At 46.4% G+C, this 23,480-nt stretch overlaps 1 protein-coding gene across 11 annotated transcripts in view; it reads right to left on the minus strand.

The window, feature by feature from the left end:
• ADGRB1 (adhesion G protein-coupled receptor B1) overlaps positions 1–23,480 on the minus strand; it is a 293,421-nt gene that overhangs the window by 160,266 nt on the left and 109,675 nt on the right. For 8 of the 11 annotated variants that reach the window (XM_027665116.1, XM_027665120.1, XM_027665119.1 and 5 more), the window contains exon 3: positions 6,840–6,998. The exons of 2 other annotated variants lie outside the window; for them this stretch is intronic. In XM_027665116.1, coding sequence (XP_027520917.1) covers positions 6,840–6,998 — 159 coding nt within the window. Of the gene's footprint in view, positions 1–6,839; positions 6,999–10,849; positions 10,970–23,480 lie in introns of those variants that run through there. One more of the 11 variants, XM_027665126.1, reaches the window with a different exon arrangement.

Here is a 23,480-nt window from a genome sequence, read left to right on the forward strand (position 1 = left end):
TAATGAAGCTTCAGTGTGGTGGCAGGAGTCTTTATTGCCATCCAAAAAGGGAAAGCAGAGGAGGGAGAGGAATGATTCAGAGAGTCCCTGCCAGGAGCCTTATATTCAGCAGTTTGGATCATGGAAGAGTTTGTGAAATAGTATTATTTGCCATCACTGTTGCCTGAGAGCAGGACTTGAGGAATGAAGGAACTGGACACGCCGACTCCTCCAAAACTTCCCAGCACTGACTAGTTGCTGGCTGGAGGGGAGGGATGAGGCAGTCACCCCCCTGCCATCCTGAAGGGAAAGACACTGATAGTTGGTATCAGGACCACAGACATCCTGGAATTTGCATACACCTTGTTTTTATATGGCTTTTAACTGGAATAGAAAGGTCTCAAATACTATGTTTTTTTAGCTAAAAATCATGGGACTTTCCTGTGCAAGATTCAATTAAAAAAAACCCCAACCTCTAACTAGTTTTCCAATACCCATTTTTTTGTTTGCTTCGGAGAGAACTTAAATTAGTCCCATATTTGGGACTTCTTACAAACCCTGCTCCATTCCCACCACCCATCCCTGGCTATACCCACCCACCTTCATCTGCTCTGATTTGCATCCTCTTCAGGAAATCTCACAAACCACAAGTGCACACAAAATCTCCACATGCAGCAAATCCCAGAGGCTTCCCACAGACTTGTTTAGGCTGGGAGGAGAAAGTGGGGCTGGGCATCAAGGAGGAGATGTGGAGCTTGGATGGCTGTGCCAGCTGCCCAGAGCAAGGAAGGTGACAAAGAAAATTTGGGACTGAGTATCTCAGAAGCAGTCAGTGAGCATGGATGGATGGATGCACAGAGAGATAGGACACAGGACAGAAGGAAGGAAAAATAAAAGAGACACTGGCACCCTGAACCTCCTCTCACCATTTATTTGGGCCCCTTGTTACTGACATCTCCTAATGACTGAGCTCGATTCTGAAGGAGCAGAATGATTTCCCTTGCTCCTTGACAGATATGATGAGTCTGCACTGCTATTTCTCATCCTAATTAAAGCCAATCAGGCCTAGTGGCTGAATGAATGACCCTTCCAGCTTGTCTCAAGCCACCCCCAGGAAAAACGGCCTCCAGACCCATGTCAGGGTTGCTCCACTGCTGCAAGCAGCCTGTCCCCCCCTGGAAAAGGGGATGCAGAGAAGCAAATCTGTCTCTAACACCAAATATGGCTTAGATTTAAACTGGACAGTTTCCTTGAGGAATAGCAAAAATCAACCCTGGTTCCAAAGAAAGCAGGGAGATGTCAGGTCCCTCGTGAACAAGGGGAAGTTGATGCAAGTGATGCTTTGCTGTGGGTTTTATGCACCTGAACTTTTTGGTGTGGAGGCCAAGAAACAAAGGCAGTGGGGAACTGGCTGGATTTCAGCAGCCTGCTTCCCACAGCAGTGTCAGTAGAGAGGAGTAATTCCAGGATCAAAGCAAGGCCTGGACTTGATTTACATCCCAGCTGCATAAATGCCATGAGGAAGGCACAGGCAGCACCTTGCAACACAACCAAAGGGAAAAAAAATAGAGACTTCGAAGTGCTGTGGGCCAAGGTTTTAACATCCAAGCCTGTCTCACAAGAGCCACACACTCTGTGCTCATGCCCCAAACAGGAGAGGCAAAGCAAACAGCAGGATCATGAAAATTATCCAGGCAAGGTGGGATGGTGGGAATGAAAGGATGAACCAGAGCAAAGAGTGGAAAAGGATTATTAAAAAAAAACCCCAGACATTCAAATGGTATGAATGAATCTCAGTGTAATAAAATTGAAAGGAAAGGTGGTGGTTGTGGAGTTTTTGGGGCCTCTGGCAGCTGCTAAAGAGTAAATTAGAGAAAGACAGAATCAGCAAGAACCCCTAAAAGCCAAGATCTTAGTGGATGTAGAAGAGGGTCATTTTGGAGGCCACTGGATATATGGTAATCACACCAACAATCACCCAAAGTATTTTGAACATCTGAGACTTGTGAAAATGTCTCTGGGTGAGTTCTGGGACCCTCAGATATGAAATATCTGAACCATCATTGAAAGAGGGGTCAGGGTGAAGTCTCTGCAGCAGCAGCAGGTATCTGTAGGATCTATAGGAAAAGGAGCTCTTCCAGTTTGCAGTGAGTTCCAGACTGGCCTGCAGGGAATGAAGATGCTCCTACACATGCCCAGGATATTCCAGCTTGGTGGCTGCAGCAAAAAAGACTATTTTTAAAGGAAATCAGGTGTGGCAGAGACTGAGGCTCAGCCTTTGGAATGTCATGGGCAGTGTGCATTCCTTCACACCACTAACAGTCCCACAGCTGCAGGGTTTGATGCTGAACTTGCTGGGTGCTGGAAATCCAGCATGGAATGACAGGACTGTGCTGGTGTCACACCGATGGCAGGATGTGGTCACCCCTTCCCCAGCCGTGGGGAGATGCATCTGCCCAATCTGCATATTCATAAATGTCAGGGATGGGTTTGTGCTGCCTCTGCCAGATGGGATGGCAGGATTTCAGCTGGCTCCTCCTTGGATTCTCATTCCCCGGGAATAAATGCAGGCTGCCCACATCCCTGATTGTTCATGGATTTCTCCAGCACTGCTGAGTTCTCACACCAGGGTCAGGCCTATGACATTCCCACTCTGGTTTGGATTTTGTCCCTCCAGGATCTCTGAGCAGTCGCACCTTCAGGAACCTGAAGGGCCATTTGCAGCCAAGAAGGGCCACTGGAGCACAGTGGGTGTCCCTTTCCATCCATAGTAGGAGGGCCTGGAAAACTCCTCTGCAAGTGCTTCCCACCACACTTGGGTTGGCATTTTTTTTCTTCCTTCTATAAAACAGCAATTCCTGGCCAAATCCAAGGGATGAAGGAAATCTCCCCTGTCTGTGCTGGAGATGAGGAGAGTCTTCTTGAAAGAAGTGTTTTCCAGCATGAAAGCATCAAAACAGGGCTCAGCAGTTTGTCTCCAAAGAGGATTTGGTGACAATTAATTGGAATTAACTCATTTATTGCAAAGGAATAAATCAGTCTGTGCTGCCCCATTCAGTAGGTGTAGTCTCTGGTCCTTTGCTTCTAGCAAAGAAAAAATCAGAATTGCAATAAAAACTGAGTGTTGTCCTTCAGATTGTGCCTCTTGAGCTGCCACAAAAAAAGGTTCTGCCTAAGCCAAGCTGCTGTTCCCAGACAAAGTTCCCTTTCCAGTTTGGGATCAGCCTTCAATACAGTTTTTCCTCAGTGTTTCACATCTTTTGGGTTTTGCCCATGGAAAGCTTACCTGACTCACTTGTCACTGGGCTTGGGGATGTATCCCTGGGGAAATTTAGCCAGAAGAACATCCAGCAAGACACTCCAAAACATGAAAGAGCACAGGTGGTGGCCAAAATGAGTGGAAAAACAGAAAGGCCACATAAAAGTGGTGCCTGTGGAGTCATTCAGCCACCCCTGTGCACTGATTTCAATCATTATGGCCTCCAGACAATATGTTCAGAGTCAACTCTAAGAATGAGGTGTCTGTGAACATATTTTGGTGACACCACTTGGGAACACTGAGAGCCACCATTTCCACTCCTGCAGAGAAGGACCTGCCGAAGATCCTTCTGAAAAAGGAAGGATGGCAGGACCTGGAGAAGGTCCACCTGGGGGAAGAGCTGAGTGACAAGAAAGACTAAATCCCTTTACAGCATTTTCCATGTCCAGGCAAAATAAAACAATCAATGAAACCCTCAAAGATCTTCCACAAAAGTTCATCTCAGCAGCTTCAGGGAGCTGTGTGTCAGCACTTCAAGTTATTTTCACTGAGAACCTGCCCCAGATGCTGGAGATCCAAATAAACAGCTAAAGTTCTCTTGCTAATCATCCATCAGATTCTGAGACACTTTGGCAGAAGCAAGAAAAGGGGAAGTCAAAGAAAAGAGATGGTTTTGCCCTTGTTTTGAAGGTTATGGTGGTATCTGTGTTATTCTGACACAACTTGCTTGGTCAGCAGCTTCTCAGTGGACAAGTTTCAATTTATCTCCACAGCAAAGAGGAAAATATCAGAGTGTCAATCCCTGTTTTGTTTTGTCAGACCTTTTGGTCAAGGAAAAGAGTGTTTTTTTCCTACTAGAAAATTAAGATCTCAGCTACTCCACAATACCTGAGAAGCTGCTCAGGTATTATTACAAGCTACTCAAATGCTGAATAATTCAGGATAAAGTTCTTCTTCTGGCCAGTTCCTCTTTTTCTTTTTTTTTTTTTTTCTTTGTTTTTCTTTCTTTTTAATTAAAACAAAATAAAATCTATTTAAACTGCAATATATAGTGAACACTTAGGAAAATAACAGTTCCATTGAAAGAACAAAGTTCCTACTCATCCCTAACAAATCTATGAGCTAAAGTCAATATGAAAATAACAGTGACACATTTAAAACAGGATTTCTAATCTACTTTTAAATCCTCTTAGGTTTTGGTGCAGATCAAAGCAAAGAGAAGGAAAAGATATGTGCAAAAAAAATTAGAAACCCTTCTTGGGTCAGAAATGCATCTCCTTGGGCAAAGGCAACAAGGGACAGGTTCACTGAGAGGTGAGTTCAGAGCCAAATGCACAGTTTTGGGAGGTATGAAGAGATACAGATTTGTTTTGAGGTAGACAGAGACCTCAAGATGTGCATGGACAAGTCTTCTTGAATGGTTTGTTGCTCACATCTTCCCTCAAATATTTTCCAGCACAGAATTATCACAAGGGGGCTCAGCAGCTTGTCTCCAAAGAGGCTCTTGGGATAATTAATCAGAATTAACTTATTTATTTCAAAGGAATAAATCAGTTTTTGCTGCCCCACTCTGTGGGTGTGCTCTCTTTTCAAACTTGGGCTTTCCACTTAGCTCAAGATCCTTTCTTCCCAAATAATCTCAGCTGAACTCATCTCATTGTGGTTTGGAGCAGGAGTTGACTGGAAATGTAATGGAAAGGGGACAGGGAGACAATAGTGAAATAATTTATTGAATCAGAACCCGTCTGGGGTACAATCAGGGTTTGCTGCACCTGGGATTGGCTTTACTCAATGTTGTGTTCTCAAAAATGAGTGAGTAACTAGTGAGTAAATAAGGATTTATCCTTCACTGCTGTACTCTGTGCAATGAGAAGAGCTGGAAATCCAACTCACACTTCCAGGCTCCATGGCTGTCCACCATCCCACTCCATCCTTCCTTGCTACCACAACCTCAGGAGAACTATCATGAAGAAGAGGCAAAGTTTCATCCCTGGGGAAGATCAAGAGAAGATGTTTTGCTCCTTGCTCAGTTATGGTGAATCTGGACCTGGAAAAGTGTCCATTCTACCATGCCAAAGTCCAAGAAGGATGTGAAAGAATCCAACAAGGGATTGGAAGATGGTTAAGGATGAGGATGGGTGTCCTGCAAAGAGAATCTGGGGAGCTGGGTCCCCCCTAGTTTATCCAGAACGTGAGGGGCTGTCTAAGGAGCTTTTCTGCCTATTGCCCCTTGTGTCCCCACGTTCAAACAATGACCACCCCTGCAGATCCCCCTCTACCCACCCATAGTGCCATCTCCACCTTCTTCTGCTTCACACCATTGCCCACTAGGACTGGTGAGGCCCTTCCTCCAGCTCCATTCAGTCCCACAAGTGTCTTTCAGGACCAGTTTCCATGTCTTTGCACTCCCACCCTCAATCCACAGCTTTGCTACAACGATAAAGTCACCAGCAAGTATGGAGGGACATGGATTAAATATCCCTTGTGTTGGGCAAACCTCAGAAGGAGATTAGCAACTGTGAGTCAAGGAGAGGAAATTCAGTATCCAGGTTTCATTAGGAAAAAAAAAAGCCTAATTGCAATATATTTTAAATTTATGGAAATGTTAAAATATGCATGAAATCATTTGAGCCCTTATTAGAGGAATATATTTATGTCCCTTTGTTTGAACTTCCCCTTTATCAGGAGATACTTCCCAGCCTCTGAAGACAGTTGAACTTTCCCTAGTTATTTGACTAATCAAAGGAGTTGTTCAAACATTCTCCACCACAAATTTGAAATAAAAAGAAGGGAATAATCATAATCAGCCATTTGCTTGCATTTGCTGAGCTGAGCTGAGTCTACTGTTGGTTTTTCCTCTTCATCCCCCTCCCAACTCAGCTTGTGGAAAAGAAGAACTGGGGATGAAAGTGCTGGAGCTTCACCAGCTCAACCCATCGATATGTTCCTGGTGTTGACAATTTGTCCCCTGTTCCCTGGAGAAGACGACCTGGAAGGAGGGTTCATTACAGGAGGAGGGCGGAGCATCCACCGAAGCCTTTGCCTCACTCAGTCCCTGCATTTTGTCTCTCTAATGGCCAGATCTTTCTCCACATCTTGGCACCGTGGGTTTTATTTTGTAAAAGGGAGGGACAGGATCACTGTTCTTGAACTAAACCCAAAAGAAGCAAAAAAGAAGAAAAAAGAAGCAAAAGAGAAGCTCTCTCAGCTTCCTGCTTTAACTATGTGGGAGAGGGGCTCCAACTGAAAGTAATGCCTTTAGGGATGGATATTTTGCCATCGGTGGCAGATTTACCACCAGCACACGAAAACCTGATGCAAGCCTGCTTATAGATTCCTGTGGATTAACCCCTAATCTTTGAGCTGAAGGCCTGGATCTGCAGGCGTGTGTGTTGGACGACGTGTGCATGCAAGGCAGGCAGGGCAGGGCAGGGCCATGCACAGCCTCACCCACATGCTCCCCTGGGACTGCTACTCCAACACGACCCTTCAGCAGCTTCCTGGTGCCTCTGGAGCGTCCCGAATTATTTATAGGGACAAGGCCAAGCTCCTCCTCCTGGGCAGGGAGAGGAACATGCGAAGGGAACATGCCTGCACTTACTATTGCACGCCTTCCTATTGCACAGCCGACCCTCCTCCAGGACTCCCTCGCAGCCGAGGCCCTCCTTGGGAAGGGGTTTGCAGGAGCGCATGCGGGTCTGGAGGCCTCCCCCGCAGTCCTTGGTGCAGTCGCCCCAAGCCGACCACGAGTTCCAACCACCTGGGCAAAATCCAGAAAAGCCCCGTCAGCTTCAGTGAGGAGGACGAGGCGACACCGGCCTGGCAAGAGCCTGCGATGCACCCACTGCCAAGCCCCAAAGCTCGGGTGTCCTTGAATGTGGTAGGACTTGGCACCACGGGGTAGCCCAGAAAGTCACAGAGTCACAGAATCAACTGGGTTGGAAAAGACCTCTGAGATCATCCAGTCCGACCTGTGACCCAACCCCACCTTGTCGAAGTGCCATGTCCAGGCCATGCTTCAACACCCCCAGGGGCGGTGACTCCACCACCTCCCTGGGCAGCCCATTCCAATGTCTGATCACTGTCTCTGGAAAGAACTTCTTCCCAATGTCCAACCTAAACCTCCCCTGGCACAGCTCACGGCTGTGCCCTCTTGTCCTATATCTGGTTCCTGGAGAAGAGACTGACACTCACCTGAAAGTCAAACCATAAGAGATGAATTGAGAAGCATTGCTTTTGTATTGACTTCTCTTCACTTATTCCCTATTTCTGTTGCCAGATTTCAAGAAGCATTTGGATAACACTCTCAGGCATGTAATGGGATTCTTGGGGCTGCCCTGGAATTCAGTGATCCTTATGGGTCACTTTCAACTCAGGATATTCTGTGATTCTATGATTTAACTAGTCCTGCTCTTCCTGTGGCAAAGAGGCCCCTTCTCACAAGACCTTCTACCTATTTTGTGTCCTGTTGTCTTCTAACCCCAGATGACATGAGCAGAAACCACTTCAGGATGCAAATCAAGCATCAGTGAGGTTGTGTCTCCTTCTTCTTTCGCCCAACAAACACTGTGTGAAGACCAGGGAGCTGGGAAGGGATAAGGGTGGGAGTTCTATGACTCAAGGCCACTCCTTTTCCCCACAGTGCAGACGAGCCACAGAGAGGCACCACTCCTGAGGACAGCTTTGGTAGGGGAATGATTTCACCCTTCAACACCCTTCCAGAACCCATGGGGAGCAACCTGTGAGCACCATGAGATGAAGATGGTTTTTAGGCTTCCCCTCCCAGCCATGCTCAGTGCTGGTGTCAGCAACACTCAGCTTTTTCCCCCTTGTCCCACCAGCTACCTCCCTGACAGGTGATGGATCCACCAAACTCCTGCTGCAGGGATGATCCTGCCACTGGCAGAAGGGAAATTCTGAGCCTCTGCAGCTTCTCCACCCTGCATCTTCCCAGCTTGTTGCCAAGAACAAGCATCCCTGGTGGAATGTCCATAAATGTTGATGGCAGGGTGGACCGTGAAGACCGTCTGAGTCTGGCTTGCCTCCCACAGTTAAAACACCTGCAGGGAGCCAAGTGAAGCTGGGTTTTGGGTTGTAAAAAGTCAGCAGGGGATCATCCAGGCCCTTCAGGTGACGGATAAGCTGTCACATCCCTCAGTGGTCTGTTCACTCCTCGTGGCCTGTGTGCAGCAAGCTAAAATCTGCTAAAATAAGCCTCAGCTGCCTGGCTGTTCTGCTCCATCGTGTGCCCACCTCATGGGGAGGAGCAGAGGTGGCCCTTCATCCCAGAGGTGGCCACTTTTCTATGGCTGTTTTTCCTGCTGTGAATTCTCTCATTACCCACAGCTACCCTTGGAGATGCCTCGGGTCCAGGAAATTCAGCTGTGTGCTGTGCTCAGGCACAGAGAAAGATAATGAGCTAAAGATGCAGTTTTTTGAAAGCAGGAAACACTGGGTAAAAGACAAATGCTGCTTTTAAAAATAAAAACGAAATAAAGCCCCTTTTTCTTTCCTTGCCAAGAGCCAGAGAATTCAGAGATGCAGATGATCCACTCGAGCTGACTCAGCCCCCCTGTATTGCTATTTCTGAGGCAGTGGAGATCATGGCTGTGCTCTGAACTGCTCCTGACACACACTAGGCAGGACACCAGCCTTCTCTGGAAAAACAAGCCCAACTAGATGCCAAATCAGAATACAGGGACATTATCAGCACCCCCTTGCTCAGGGCTGGGACAATATTCATCCACCTGCACAGCATAAAGCCACGAGTTCACACTCTGCTACCACCATGCTTTGACTTTTCCTCCCAAGACAGAGTGAAAATAAACATATACTCAGCAACATTCACAGTGGTGATGGTCATGGAAGCTGCTCAGGTACTTAATAATGAGAATAACATGGGAGAATGGAGCAGGATGGAAATGCAGGGGAGTGAACCTGCCAGCCAGGAGCTCAGAGATCCTGGCAGCAGCACGAGGATGGAGTTTTATTGGCACACAACAAATATTTGACCTTGAAGAAGATTGTCTTTTCCTCAAAAGTCACTTTCTGTACTGGTTCCTTTTCTAAACAGCATTGGGAAAACAGGCTTGTCTCTCCTCTTTCCTGCTGGGGCACAGATTGTGTTTCAGTTACAGGAGAAGCCCTTGGCGTAATGGGAGGTATCCTGATGCCTGGCTTGAACTGATCAATAGAATATCTGCAACCAGACACCTTTAGGAGATAACCAACACTTTGCTTGCCCTTTTCAGGATGTCTTTCTTTGCTCCCTTGCAGATTAGGATTAGGTTTAGACAGAAACCACCTCCACACAAGCCTTAGGTGGGGTTAGGATTTATTTCCCTGGGATACTTTTTTGAGACAAAACGTCTAATTGGTCCAGTGCTTTAAAAAGTTATTTTATATTGTGTTTGTAAGTAAAATACACACTGGTTACCTAGATTCACTGGATGTCGTGGTGTTGCCAGTTTGATGATGGGTTATTCAAACAGGTCTGCATTTCAGGACAGAAACCATTATGATGAAACTGACCCCCTCAAATATATAGAAATAGGTGCTGCCTGGTCTCACTACGTGAAAGAGTGAGGGACAGTGCAGGTGCCAGTCTTTGACTTCTTAATTCATCGTTGGAAGGGACCTTAAAGATCATCGTGTTCCAACCCCCTGCCATGGGCAGGGACACCTTCCACTAGCCCAGGTTGCTCCAAGCCCCATCCAACCTGGCCTTGGACACTTCCAGGGATGGGGCAGCCAAAGCTTCTCTTGGCAACCTGTGCCAGGTCCTCACCACCCTCACAATTAAGAATTTCTTCCTAATATTTAATCTAAACCTACTCTGTTTCAGTTTGAAGCCATACTCCCTTGTCCTGTCACTCTATGCTCTTCTCCAAAGTCTCTCTCCATCTTTTTTGTAGCCCCCTTCAGGTACTGGAAGGCCACAATTAGGTCACCTCAAAGCCTTCTCTTCTCCAGGATGAACGATCCCAACTCTCCCAGCCTTTCCTTCCAGCAGAGCTGCTCCATCCCTCTGATCACCTTGGTGCCTCCCCTGGCCTTGCTCCAACAGCTCCATGTCCTTCCTGTGCTGGGGATCCTACAGCTGGATCAGCACTACAGGGGGGGTCTCACCAGAGCAGAGTAGAGGGGGTAGCTCTTACTCTGCTTATCCTCAGCAATGGGAGAAGCAGTCAAAACAAGATAAAAACCATCATGATCTCAAAACTTTAACTGGAATGAGATCTCTTTATGAGGTTGAGCACAGATAACTTCCTTCCTCTCCTTATTCCTCAGTTTCCATCCCATTTGTGAGTACTATAGAGAAGTTAGAGAAGTACCAGAGCACTTCCTAAATCAACACAGGCATTTACAGCCAAGACAAAGGTATTCCCCACTTTATGGAGCAGTCCTTTTTTATCATCAGGTTGTACCATGGTCCTGACAAACTAAATGCTGCATGTTATTTATCCTGTTTATTGGCTGTCAGATAAACCTTTTGAAATCTTCCTTCTTTTCCTGGGTCTAGTCATTCACTGTTTCAGGTGATTTGTCTTTTTTAGTGGAGCTGTAAACAAGTGGTTAAGGGTCTATTATATGAAGTTATTCCCATCCTACCTTTCAGGGGGGAAAATGCTGTGCCATGAGTACAACACTGGGCTCTTCTGTCCACTATGAAAGGATCTGGCTGGTGGAAAAGAGTGGCTGGATAACAAGGTAGTCACTGAGGGAGCTGGGAGAGTTCAGCCTGGAGACATGGAGGGTGAAGGGAGACCTTTTCACTCTCTACAACTCCCTGAAATGAGGTTGTAGCCAGACGGGGTCAGTCTCTTCTTCCAAGTAACAAGTGGCAAGATGAGAGGACATGGCCTGAAGTTGTGCCAAGGTGAGCTTTAGATTATATATTAGGAAAAATTTCTTCATCAAAAGGGTTGTCAAGCATTGGAACAGGCTGCCAAGGGAAGTGGTGGAGTCACAATCCCTGGAAGTGTTCAAAGAATTTGTGGGTATGGCACTTAAGGACATGGTTTAGTGGTGAACATGGGGGTGGTGCTGTGTTGACAGTTGGACTTGGTGACCTTAGAAGGCTCTTCCAACCTTAAGGATTCTATGACTCCATGAAGGGAACGATCTGCAGTGGCTGTGGAGCAGCTGAGCTCCACAACCCACAGGTGCTTTCAGCCCAGTGCAGACGCTGCAGAAGAGGCACAAGTGGGGTGTGGTCACTGCAGTGGTTGCACAGAGGCCTTATCACTCAATTAATCTCTCAGCCTCTGCTTGTTCAGCTGACACAACCCTCATGGACTTCCCACCTTCCAGGAAACTCATCCCCCCTTGTTCACCACACAACTCCCTGCTCTGTCCCTTCTTACATTTCAAGCACGGGCAGGGAGGAGACCTTTCTGGTGCAGGGAATCAAATAACCCACATGAAACACAGCACAGACTCGCACTGAAGTTAATGGGACCCTTTGCAGACAAGTCCCTTCTGCCCCTGGAGGTTCCTGTTTCATCAGCTCTCCACCAACTGCTGCACCCTGCTGATCGATGCGGGTTGAGTTGCCATCTGTCCTTAATCCAGAAATAATGAGTCTGCTGCAACTGCTCTATAAAGGGTTTTGATTTTCAAAGGCACTGACTCCTCTGAAGGTCACACGTTCAACCCTTTCCCACTTAGGGAAGTTTTGCTCAGCTCCAGCCTCGCAGGTCCACAGGCTCCTCTCGCTTTGCCCTTTGTTCCCTTTAACAGGAGTGGCTCTGGCTCATGCCTCCAGCTCCAGAGATTCCCATCACAACCAGCAGCTGTCACCCCAATCCCACAGGGAGCTTTAACTTGTGGTTTTGATTTTTGGAGAACAGTCCTGGCTCCTGGCAGGAGTTTTTCAAAGTTGCTGTTGCACCTGAGGCTCATGGGACTGACTCGAGAGCCATGGAGACTGTCATCCAGGGAGGCCTTTAATCCAGTTTCTAAAGAGTTTTTTGATTCTCTCAGTCAGTTCTTATCATGATCACCTACTAAAACAAATTAGTTTTCATGCAAGGCTGACCCAATGCATTTTAATTCTCCAGTTAAATGGAAAAGACTTCAAGAGGGTCGGAATCAACCAGCAAGTTCATATTTGGCATTTCTTACTCTGAATCCTAAGCAGAGAGGCCAAAAGAAGAGGTCTTTCGTCCTACAAATTAACTGAGAGGGCTCCACCTACACACCTCATCCAAACACCCCTGATCTTTGGGAAGACTTGCATCCCGATCCAGAGTTTATCTTTGCAGCTGACAGCTGCAATGTGTCTCAGATGCCAGTCAGTCAATCATGCCTTTTAATTTAACAACAATGCCTTAAATTAGATGGCAGTGACAACAGCAAAAACTAAGGAATCAACACAAAACAATCAATGGAGCAAAAGGGGCTTTGCTGACACGCTCTATCCGTCTCTGATTTTGGATTTTTCGGATTTAGCCTCCCACTGACCCCAGCTGAAGATATGTCTTGTTGGCAGCTCTCTCCAGCTCGACAGGTCAGGGCATTTTGTGTCAGAAAAACATGCCCGAGCTCCAAAAAAATCACCACAATTCTGTGTGCTACCACTGGGAATATTTGTAGTGGAATTTATATCACAGTATCTGAGAGCCTGAGAATCATCTCAGTTAACAAATGAGTGAAAAAAAAATGTTATTTCTTATGCAAACAGGGGGAAGGACACAGAAAGGAGATTGAGAGTGAGATTGTCTTATACCATCAGAAACTTAAATTTGTTATGCAGTGAGGGAAGTGAGAGAGCTGCTCCTTTATCACTTTCCTTCCTACTGTGCTGGAAAAGAGCAAGTCCAGAAGGGGCTATCTTGCAGACAGCCTTCTATTACACAAACCCATGATCTTTCCCTGGAGAGTCATACATTCACTTTGCTAATTCTGTGAAAGAAAGGAGGAAAACCTTCCAGGAGGATGTCCTCTCCTCATGCCCCACGTGTGGAAAGTCTCTGGCAGCAACAGTGAGTTGCTCCAGTGGCTCATTCTCTGCCCTTTCCTAAATAAATCCCATGTAACACTTTGCTGGTTTGCAGTTTTTGCACATTAATATAAAAACTAACCCCCCACATCCACTAAAAAGCAAAATCATTCATGACAAGGGCATAAAATGATAGGACAAGGGGGAGTGGTTTTAAGCTGAAGGAGGGTAGATTTAGATTAAATATTAGGAGGAAATCCTTCCTTGTGAGGGTGGTGAGGCCCTGGCACAGGTTATCCAGAGGAGCTGTGGCTGCCCCATCCCTGGAAGTGTCCAAGGCCAGGTTGGATGGGGCTTGGAGCAACCTGGTCTAGTGGGAGGTGTCCCTGCCGATGGCAGGGGGCTGGAACAGGATGATCTTTAAGGTCCCTCCCAATCCAAACCATTCCATGATTGTTTGACTCTCCTCCACGGAAAGGAGATGGGTGAGGGTGGAAAAATTATAAACATGCTTTAACAGCTCATGAGTGACTGGGAGAAGGTAACCAGGGACTGGCTGTTCATTATCTTTTCCAATACTGGGAAGGGAGGGGTGTCAGATGAAAGCAGCAGGAGGCAGGTGCAGGACCAACCAAGGACATAATTCACAGACACGGAACGATGTCAAACTGTGCGATGCCTGTCACGGCATGAAAAGGTACCAAAGTTTCTACAAACACAAAATGTAACCAGGGAAATGCATGAGAGACAAACCCACCAAATGCTAATACATGAAAACCCAGCAGCTCTTGCTCAGAAATCTCGGAGCTGCAAGTTGCTGAATCACAGAATCATTAAGGTTGGAACAGACCTTCAGGATCATCAAGTCCAACCTTTGGCTGATTCCCACCTTGTCAACCAGAACACTTGTCATTCCTTGAACACTTCCAGAGTTTGTGAATCCATCAGTCCTGGACAGTCCATTCCAGTGCTTGACAACCCTTTCAGTAAAGAAATTCATCCTTATGTCCAACATGAATCTTGCTGGCACAGCTGAAGGCCGTGTCCTCTTATCCTGTCACTGGCTGTCTGGGAGAAGATGGTAACCCCCACCTGTCTAAAACCTCCTTTCAGGCTGGCTGGATGTTGTATATTTGCCTTGTTCTGCTGTTTTCCCTTGGTAGCCACTCCTAGTGAGAGGATATTGGGCCAAAACCTCCCTGATCTGACCGACAAGATGGTTTCTGGTGCTTTCCAAGCTGCTTGGCCTCTTCCTACCTTAAATTTATTACTATGAATCTCCTTCATGGAGATGTGCTCAGAACACAGCCAGCTCAAGGTCAAGCCAGTGTTGCCCATCACCATTCCAAAATCTGCTCAGGCCACTTCTGGGCACCCAGATAAGTGATGTGATCTTTCAAACCTACCGAGTGGCCAAAGCTGTCACTGATTTCCACAGCATCCACAAGTCCCTGCAAATAAAGGCAACGAGGACCGATTTGGACAAACATTTAGGACCAGTTTCAATCTCCCCCTGCTCTGAAAATCACTTAAGGAAGATGGAAATGAGGCCACTGTGCAGCTTTCAAGGAAATCCAGCATGAAGCCGTGCTTATTACAAATGAAACACTGGGGATAAAGAGAGATTATTTATGTGGAAATAGTGGGGGAGGTGGGCAGGGAAATGAGAAAGGGAATGTTTAGTCTGCAGCAGGAGATCAAATAAAACCATGGAAGAATCTTGCCATAAGAAAGCCGTAGAGGCCTAATCACTTAACTTATTTCAAAGCAGAGCAGGCAAAATATCAGAGAGCAGACTTGAGAGGAAGAAGCCAGCACGCACCACCGGGGAGGAATGAAGTGCTTCCCCACCCTCACGCTCTCTGATGCTGCATAAATCACACCAGAGCTGAGCTCACACACTGTTTGCTTCTCCAGGTTGCTGCAGACCCCGGTGCAAAGCACAGAGGGGACATATCAGCACAGACACGTGTGTGTCTCTGCACCTCGAGAAATACGTGATCACATTAAAATCGGAGTGTGCAGCCCAAGCTGACTGAAACCTTTCCTGATCTGAGTGTCACTCTCTATTTTCATAAAAGCTAGTTCAAAAAAAAAAAAAAAATCAAAGACGGGCATTTGAGAAATTTGCTTTCATGTCACTAAAAGATGTTTGGATGTGGCACTTGGGGACGTGGATTAGCAGTGGCTTTGGCAGTGCTGGGTTAATGGTTGGACTCGGTGATCTTAGGGGTCTTTCTCAACCTAAACGATTCAACGATTCCATGTTCCACCTTTCCTGGCTTGAAGAGCCTCAGTTTTCACCCATAAAACACTTGCAGAGTGCTGCATAAACCCATAAATGCCGTGAAATGTTGTAACACGCAGAGCTTTGCGAGCCCTGTGCAACTTCATCTTGTTTCCTGAACAGCCTTTCCAGCTGAAGGGTTTCTATGGCCCCCAAGACCACAGTTTCTCAATTCTCCACGAGCTACAGCACATTTCTCATCACAGGAGCACTGCCAGGCAGGGCTGTGCTGTTACTGTGAACCGGGGAGGGGCTGTAAAGCTGGAAGTCTCGCCTGCAGTATCTCCGCACAGCACTGAGAGAAGTTAAATTTTCTTAAGGTAAGCATATTACAGCAGGATGTGGAGAAAATCACACAGGAGGACAAGCCAGGAGTCAAGTGTCCCCTCTCAGAGCAGTTCTGCCAAGGAGATGCTGCTCTGCAAACACTGATTTGTAGCTCCCAGCAGTCCTGGCTCCAACAACTGCTCCCAAGACAGAGCCAGAAACACAAACTCCGCGACAAAACTGAGACGGCCACCCTGGCACTTCCTAAACCAAACATTTAATGATGTTTTGACACACAAAGCCAAACCCTCCTCACACAGAGATGTCAGGGATGTGGATTTTGCCTGGAAGGGGAATGGGGGCGGTTGAAAACCACATGAAAGGGCTCGGGGTGTGTGTGCACCTCTGAGGGAGGCTGGAGAAGAAGCAAGTTGTCAGCAGGAATTTCTCCTGTCTGTGTCCCCTCCTTCTCAGAGCTGTCACTTACACTCATCCTGCATGGAGAGACGCTCATCCAGGCTGCCTTGCTGGGCATGGGCTGGCGTTGTGAGCTCTTCCTTTGACACGTTGTCAGTGTTTCCCATTGCAGAAGGGAGAAGGTTTCAGGCTTTTCTCTGTGTGTAGCTTCTGTCTCTGTCTCATTTTGAGTCCCCTCATTAACAGGGGGACAGGCAGAACGGTTGGCTCACGTATCACTTGGGCAAAGTGAGTGATAAACGATGGGAATTTAAATCACAGGATCACAGAAAGGTTTGGGTTGGGAGGGACCTCAAAGATCATCTCGTTCCAACCCCCCCACCATGGGAAGGGACACCTCCCACTAGACCAGGATGCTCAAAGCCCAGGCCAAGGCAAGATTCAGTAAAAATTTCAGGATTTCAGCTTAATCTGATATTTCCCATCCTACAATAATGAATGCCTTTGAATATTTCCTTTTCTTTAACACCTTTGGGGTTTGGGATCATAAAACCATAGACTCATTGAATGATTTGCATTGGAAGGGACCTTAAAGATCAGCTCATTCCAAGCCCCTGCTGTGGGGACACCTTCCACTATCTCAGATTGCTCCAAGCCCTGTCCAACCTGTCCTTGGACACTTCCAGGGTTGGGGCAGTCACAGCTTCTCTGGGCAACCTATCCCATTGCCTCACCACACTCTCAGTATAGAATTTCTTCCCAAATTCCTAAATTTCTTCAGTCCAAGGGGAAGGCAGATATATGTTCAAACCACTGGAGACATCCAAAGCTCTGCTGGGTTGCTTAATGACAATTTAAGGAACCAGCAGCAGCAGTTCTGCATCTGGGATAATGATCACGTGGTCTCCAACATGCTTTAGCATCAAGGGCAAGAAATCAATATCATCAACCTTTACCAGCATTATAATGACGAGGTTAGTATTGATCTCTTGCCATTGAGGCTGAGGTGTGGTGTGAGCATCGAGTCATTGCTGGGAATCCAAAGCTGGGGCACTACAACACAGACTGCAGGCACAGCAATCTGCTCACAGACCCCTTAGAGACCCTGGATTATAATGAATAAAGCAATTCTCAGCTGATTTGTAATCAATTGGACCTAAAGTCACCACCTTTTCTGTCAGTGGTGAGAGGGGATTATTCACACGTCTGCTATGTCCCTTCCAAGTCCCAGAGTGGCACAAGGAGATGCCAAATAGAATTCACCTGGCCCTGCAGGCAGCAGACCCGTGGTCTAATCCTATGTTTCTACCCTGAAAACTAAACAGGAATTGAGCTTTTGTTCTTTATGATGTCTTGATGCAGAACAGACAGGTTACCTTGCTACAGGGGAGGCCCCCCTCTGATTTCTCCTGTTATCACCACTACAAGAAAACCTTTTCCCTAATGAAAGCATCTTTATGAGCATTTTTTAACCCTGAGTCTGCTGATCCAGTCCCCCATACCCATAATCTTCAGCCGAGAGAGATCAAGGTCTTAAAGGCTTAAAACCTTTTGTTTCTAGGGAGAAATCTGATGTGAAATTCCCTTGTCTGAGGCCCTGCTTAAGAAAAGAAAGGCAGAGTATTGAGAGATTATATTGGCACAGATGATGAGGACATGCCAGGAAGGCTCAGCATTTACCCAGCAGTTTGTAAATGATTTTTTTCTGTTATTGCTATTTGTCATTTATATTCCAGCACTCTTAAAAGGCCTTGAGTAAGATGAGAGCCATTCTGGGATTGGCCCTCTGTGGGTGAAACAGTCACAGACAGTCCTTGATCCTGAGAGCTGGCATTAGGCTGTGCCTAATTACTGCTGTGATTGGTACTACAGAGGGAGTGAAGTGAATGTGCGTGGAGAGGGAAGGGAAGAGTGGGTTTATTACCAGATATATAGAGATTCAGACTACTTTACAAATTATTGACCCTACTTAATTGCACATCATCATGTGCAGTTGCTATTTTTTCTGTGAGGGAAATGCAGAGAAACCTCCCTGAGCTGAAAGATTCTCTGCACAAATGGGCAGATTCTGAACAGACCAAGGGTGGTATTTTCCCCAAAGCTGAGCGGAAATGAATCCATAGGAGATCCCGAGGATGGGGACCAATGGTGGAAGATTTCACTGTCACCTTTCTCCCTTTTTGTCGTCTTTGGTGCTCAGTAGAGTCAGGAGTTGTTGGGTTATCACTGATTGCCAGGACTATTCATGATGAAGAGCCAGTACACCAGGTGACTCTCTTTCCTATATCACACCATGAAACGAGAAACATGGCTAAATCCCATTTGGATAACCCCATTGCAGCCTTCCAGTAATTAAAAGAGGGTTTAAAAAGGAGGGAGTGAGTTTTTACATGGACAGATAGTGATAGGACAAGGGGGAATGGCTTTAAAGGAATAGAGATTTAGATGAGATGTTAGGAAGAAATTCTTTACTCAGGCTGTGGTGAGGCACTGGCACAGGTTACCCAGAGAAGCTGTGGATGTCCCGTCTCTGGAAGTGTCCAAGTCCAGGTTGAAGAGGGTTTGGAGCAACCAACACCTCCCGTAGAGACACTGACTGCTTGTCCAGCAACTCTCACTTCACACAGAGCAAACAACCTCTAAAAATTATACCCACTAATTACAAGTCACTGCTGTCTGAAGAGTTGTGTCATATTTTATTTTTCTCTGTGGTCATTGGAATTTTCCACGATGGCCAAAAGCAGAAAGCTGGGTGAAGGATGGATGGATCTGCACTTCCTGGCTTCAGAGGGTTCTCATACATCTCGGGTTGGATACATCCCTTGTTTTTGAGCACATCAGTGTGAGCCAAGAGCAACATCTACTGGCCGAGCTGCTAAGCAAGACCAAGTGTAGATCTGGCACAATGCGTGGATTTTACAGAGCTCAACACATCTGTGAGATATTTTTAGCTATTTCCCGAACATAAGGGTCAGCACCAGCATTTTTCAGATGTGGAATTTGCCACCAAAGCAAATCCCTCAGCCCTGCACACGTGGATCTGGCTCATACCCATCCCTAATCTGAACACTGCTGTTCCATGTCACTGTGTCCTGGGTAGCACATCTTGGTAGACAGAAGTATCTGTGTATCTCCACTTCTTCATAACAAAATGCTCCTCACACTTGCCATACTTTTCCTGGGATGAAACAGCCTAAAGGCGAGTTGCAGTCCATTTATTGTCACCAAAACTGCAAGAAATTTTCAGTGGGGGGTATTAAAGTGGTCCAACTTTACATATCAAAAATAAAGGGTCCAAATTTGGAGGTCTAAGCCTGTTCTGGTGTCTATTGGTGTGGGGGGTGGGAGATAACAGCATGTATGTATTTTTAATTAGTGCCTTTGCATAACAAATGGCAAGGGTAAAATTAGACTATGATAAAAGATGATAAGAAGAGGTTTCACCCTCTAGAAGAATCTGTCCAGATGTGTTAAATTCAACATTGCCAGCCCTTGTTTTTCTTCACAACCCTTCCCAAAAGGCAGCGTGGGAATGTGTGGGAATGAGAGAGAGAAATCAGAGAAGCTACACCCAAAAAATAGAAGGGAAAAAAAAAAGACTGTGAGTTCATCTTATTAGGAAGAGTGAGTACAAAAGCCATGAATAACAGGCACAGCTCTTGCCTCCTTCTCTGCAGCCTGGAGGACTGGGCCGTTTGGGCATTGATGGGTGGACAGAGCTCTGAGGAATCCAAATCGATTACACATAAAACACAATTTCCTGCCCTCCAGAGAGCCACTTCTCCCTGCAGAGCAAGATTTAGAGGGAAGTAAGAGAGAAGCAGCTTGATCTATATTCTGATCTCACTGAGAGATCACAGACGACCCCTCTAAAGCATCGGCAGGGTGAGCAACATCTCAGGTGGCTTTAGAAGTACAGATGTGTCCACCTGGGCACTTCATAATTAAAGGAGGAAAATAAGCACTTTGGGAGTATAGACTTCCTATGAGACCGTCTGTCTTTAGGGTGGGATGGATCTCCCCCTAGAAATGCCCATTTCTCTCTGTTGATTATAGAAAGGCCTCCTTAGACATCGAGGATGTTGTTTGGTCACAGAAATCACTGCACAGGGAACAGAGAGGGGGCAAAGAACCATAAGTGGTTAAAATGAGCAGGAAGCACAAGCCAAACCTGTATAAAATGAGGAGAAACAAGCCTTCCTGCTGCAGGCAGGTGGTGAACTTGCTCTGTTTAGGTGCCTTGCCTGCTGACTTACAGCCACATCCAACTGTCCACTTGGCAGTCTCCGTTCAGGACATCATGCCCAGGTGTTCCTTGCACACAAATCTGCAACCAGGGCATCTGAGGTGTGCAGGAGCTGTGCCCTGTGCAGGGGCAGGGACAGCAGCTCCAAAGGACTCAGGACTTCTGGTCAGGCTTGCTAGAAATCTAACGCATGACCTCAGAAGAGTCATCTTCCCTCTGTCTGATTTCTAAGCTGAGGAGTCTCTGATTCTGATGAGAAATATGAGGGCATAGGAGGATGCTGAAATTGGGAGAGGAAAGACAAGTTTTCCTCTTTTTGTCCCATCTACAGACATAGTTCCCTGCTGGAAACAGCCCTGTGTGCATTTCCATAAAGCTGGTGGAGCCCAAACTCCACCAGACCCCTAAGTCCCAAACTTATTCAGAAAGGGACTGTAACCAAACCCACCTCTTTGGACCTGTCAACATAACCAGGTAAGACAGGTAAGGCAGGTCTGTCTTCTGCTTGATTGTGGTCCACAGATGACGGCACAGCTGAGCCCATGCTGGGCATTTTTAGTATCCCAACAATTCCTGGGGAGGACAGGAAGGTTCTCACAGGGAAATGGATCACTTAACCCTTCCAAACTGCCTCCAAGACCAGCACAGACTGGAGTTAGCACTCAAGAGTTCAGCAGGAGACCAGGATGCTCATTAAGGCTAATTTTACCTCTTCCTGATGATGCCTGGCCTTATCCAAGGCTTTGTGGAGACTTCCATGAGTTCCACCTGGTTTCATGCACAAGTTTCTAGACTTGCCTTCAGTGCAACACTTGTGGGAAAGGCCACAGAGAGTTTGTGCCTTCACTCTCTGCCAAGCTGATCTTCTGGTTACAGCAAATGGCACAGGGAAGGTTTGAAAGGCAAGGACATGGGAAGAAGGAGTCCTCTTAGGGCTAAGAAAAAAGATAACTCCAGGCTACAGAGGCCCAGGGGTCTGGTTTTGGCCTCATGCCTCTCAGAAATGATCTATTTCTAGATAACAAGTTAAATCAAAAAAGCTGCCTCCAAGCAGATGGATTGGATGAGGTTTCCTGATCCATGGCTGAGCAGGGACATGAGGATACACACAGGGAATGCGTGAGCAGAGGCCAAATAAAGAACAGAACAGAAACCCAGGACAGGAGGGGCACAAACCTAAAGGGAAAGGTTGAGCTCTTGTGTCTCCCTGAATAATGCAAGGCTCAAAATATTCTGTTACCAGCCTGGGGAGCAGACAATTAAAACACTACTTGAAGCAAATGTCTCCTGACTCTGGCTCAGAATTTCAATTAGACCGGGAAGTCTTATTGCACTTAAGTGCAGGTTAGTGACATTTCAGGAAGGAGAGATTGATTGGGAGCTGTGTCACAGCTCAGCAGAGGGGATCATGTCTAGGGGCCTGTCCTTAAAAACAATGTGTGATCTCTGCATGGCATTTTCCTTGTTTGGCTCGTTTATGTTTCCTGGGAGAATGAATAATCCCAGTAGCCGGAGCTGTGTCCCCTCCTTTCAAGCACTGACTTATTTTCTTTCTCATTTTCTTTTTCAGAGGTCTTTAAGCATTCTTAGGTGTCCAAAAAGTATTTCTTGTGGCTCTTCTCTTCCTCCTAAACAGGAGGGACAAAAAAACCCCAACAAACCCTTCCTCTTTTCTTGTCTCAAGAATCAGTTTGCAGGAAAGTATTTTCTTACTGGTTAACCAACTTTGCAGAGCCACAGAAATCAGAAGAGTGTTTACTACTATAAAATGCAGGTAGAAACAACTTCACTCCATCTATTCTGACTGGAAAACAAAATGGGAAAATACCCTCAACCAACTTAAAAAAATTTAAAAATTATTGGAAGCCACCAAGTGCGCACCAGGGAAAGTCCAGTAGCTGGTAAGCCCAGGTAGGACCATGCACTGGGCTCTTTGAGGTGGCCAGAAGTAATTAGGATGGCTACAATTTTGGGGGCATGCACATGAGATAGAGGTCAAACAGGGCAATGCTTAAGAAGCAACAGATACAATAGGTTTTCCTGCCATCAGTGTAGGAGACAGGATTTTTTCCTTAAGGCATCCAAAAATTCATCTCCAAGCTCCAACCAGGCCCCTTTTGTCACTGTTTCTCATCCATACACAACTGCTCATGCTATTGAAAACATCACCCAAAGTGGGACCCTCCCAGAATAAAACACTCTGGTCTAGCACTTAAATTCCAGCAACACCAAAAACTTCAGCAGGGATACACACTGGAGAGATGAGGAGCAACACAAATAATCAGATAGGATTAAGTTAACCAGGGGAAGTTTAGATTAGATGTTAGAGAAAATTTCTTCACTGAAAGGGTGGTCAGGGAAGTGATGGAATCATCATCCCTGGAAGTGTTCAAAAAGTCTGTACGTATGGCACTTGGGGACGTGGTTTGGTGGTGAACACAGCAGTGTTGGTTAATGGTTGGACTTGATGATCTTAAAGGTTTTTTCTAACCTCAATGATTCTGTGATTCTACATTTTCTGCTAAAAAAAAAAAAAAAAAAAAGCTGCAGGTAAATGAGCCTCATTTGGATCCAGGATGGAAACACTGGTGGACAAGACTAACGTGTGCTGTATCTGCTGCTCAAAGGTAGTGATGAGAGGTCAGAGACTCAAACTGTGCCAGGGGTGGTTCAGGCTGGACATCAGGAAGAATTTCTTCATGGAAAGGGTTGCCAGGCATTGGAAGGGGCTACCCAGGGAGGTGGTGGACTCCCCATCCCTGGAGGTGTTCAAGGAATGATTGGATGTGGCACTCAGTGCTCTGGGCTGGGTGACAAGGTGGTGATGGGTCAAAGGTTGGACTCGATTATCCCAGAGGTCTTTTCAAACCTAAATGATTCTGTGACTTTATTTTTTCATCCCCATGAATAAAATCTGCTGAACTGGTTTCTGGGCCAACTGAATGCTGGCAGTGTCCTCCAGCAAATGGATCCACAGGTCCATGATGGGCAATCACTGTTTTCCTCCTGTGTGGCCAAGTTCTTCCAGATAAATCTGCCTTAGTCCAGTCTCTCATGGTGATCTTTGAGTTATGGATTTAGA

This window comes from Corapipo altera, unplaced genomic scaffold, assembly GCF_003945725.1.
Source record: "Corapipo altera isolate COAL_440 unplaced genomic scaffold, ASM394572v1 267, whole genome shotgun sequence".
Lineage (NCBI taxonomy): Eukaryota > Metazoa > Chordata > Aves > Passeriformes > Pipridae > Corapipo > Corapipo altera.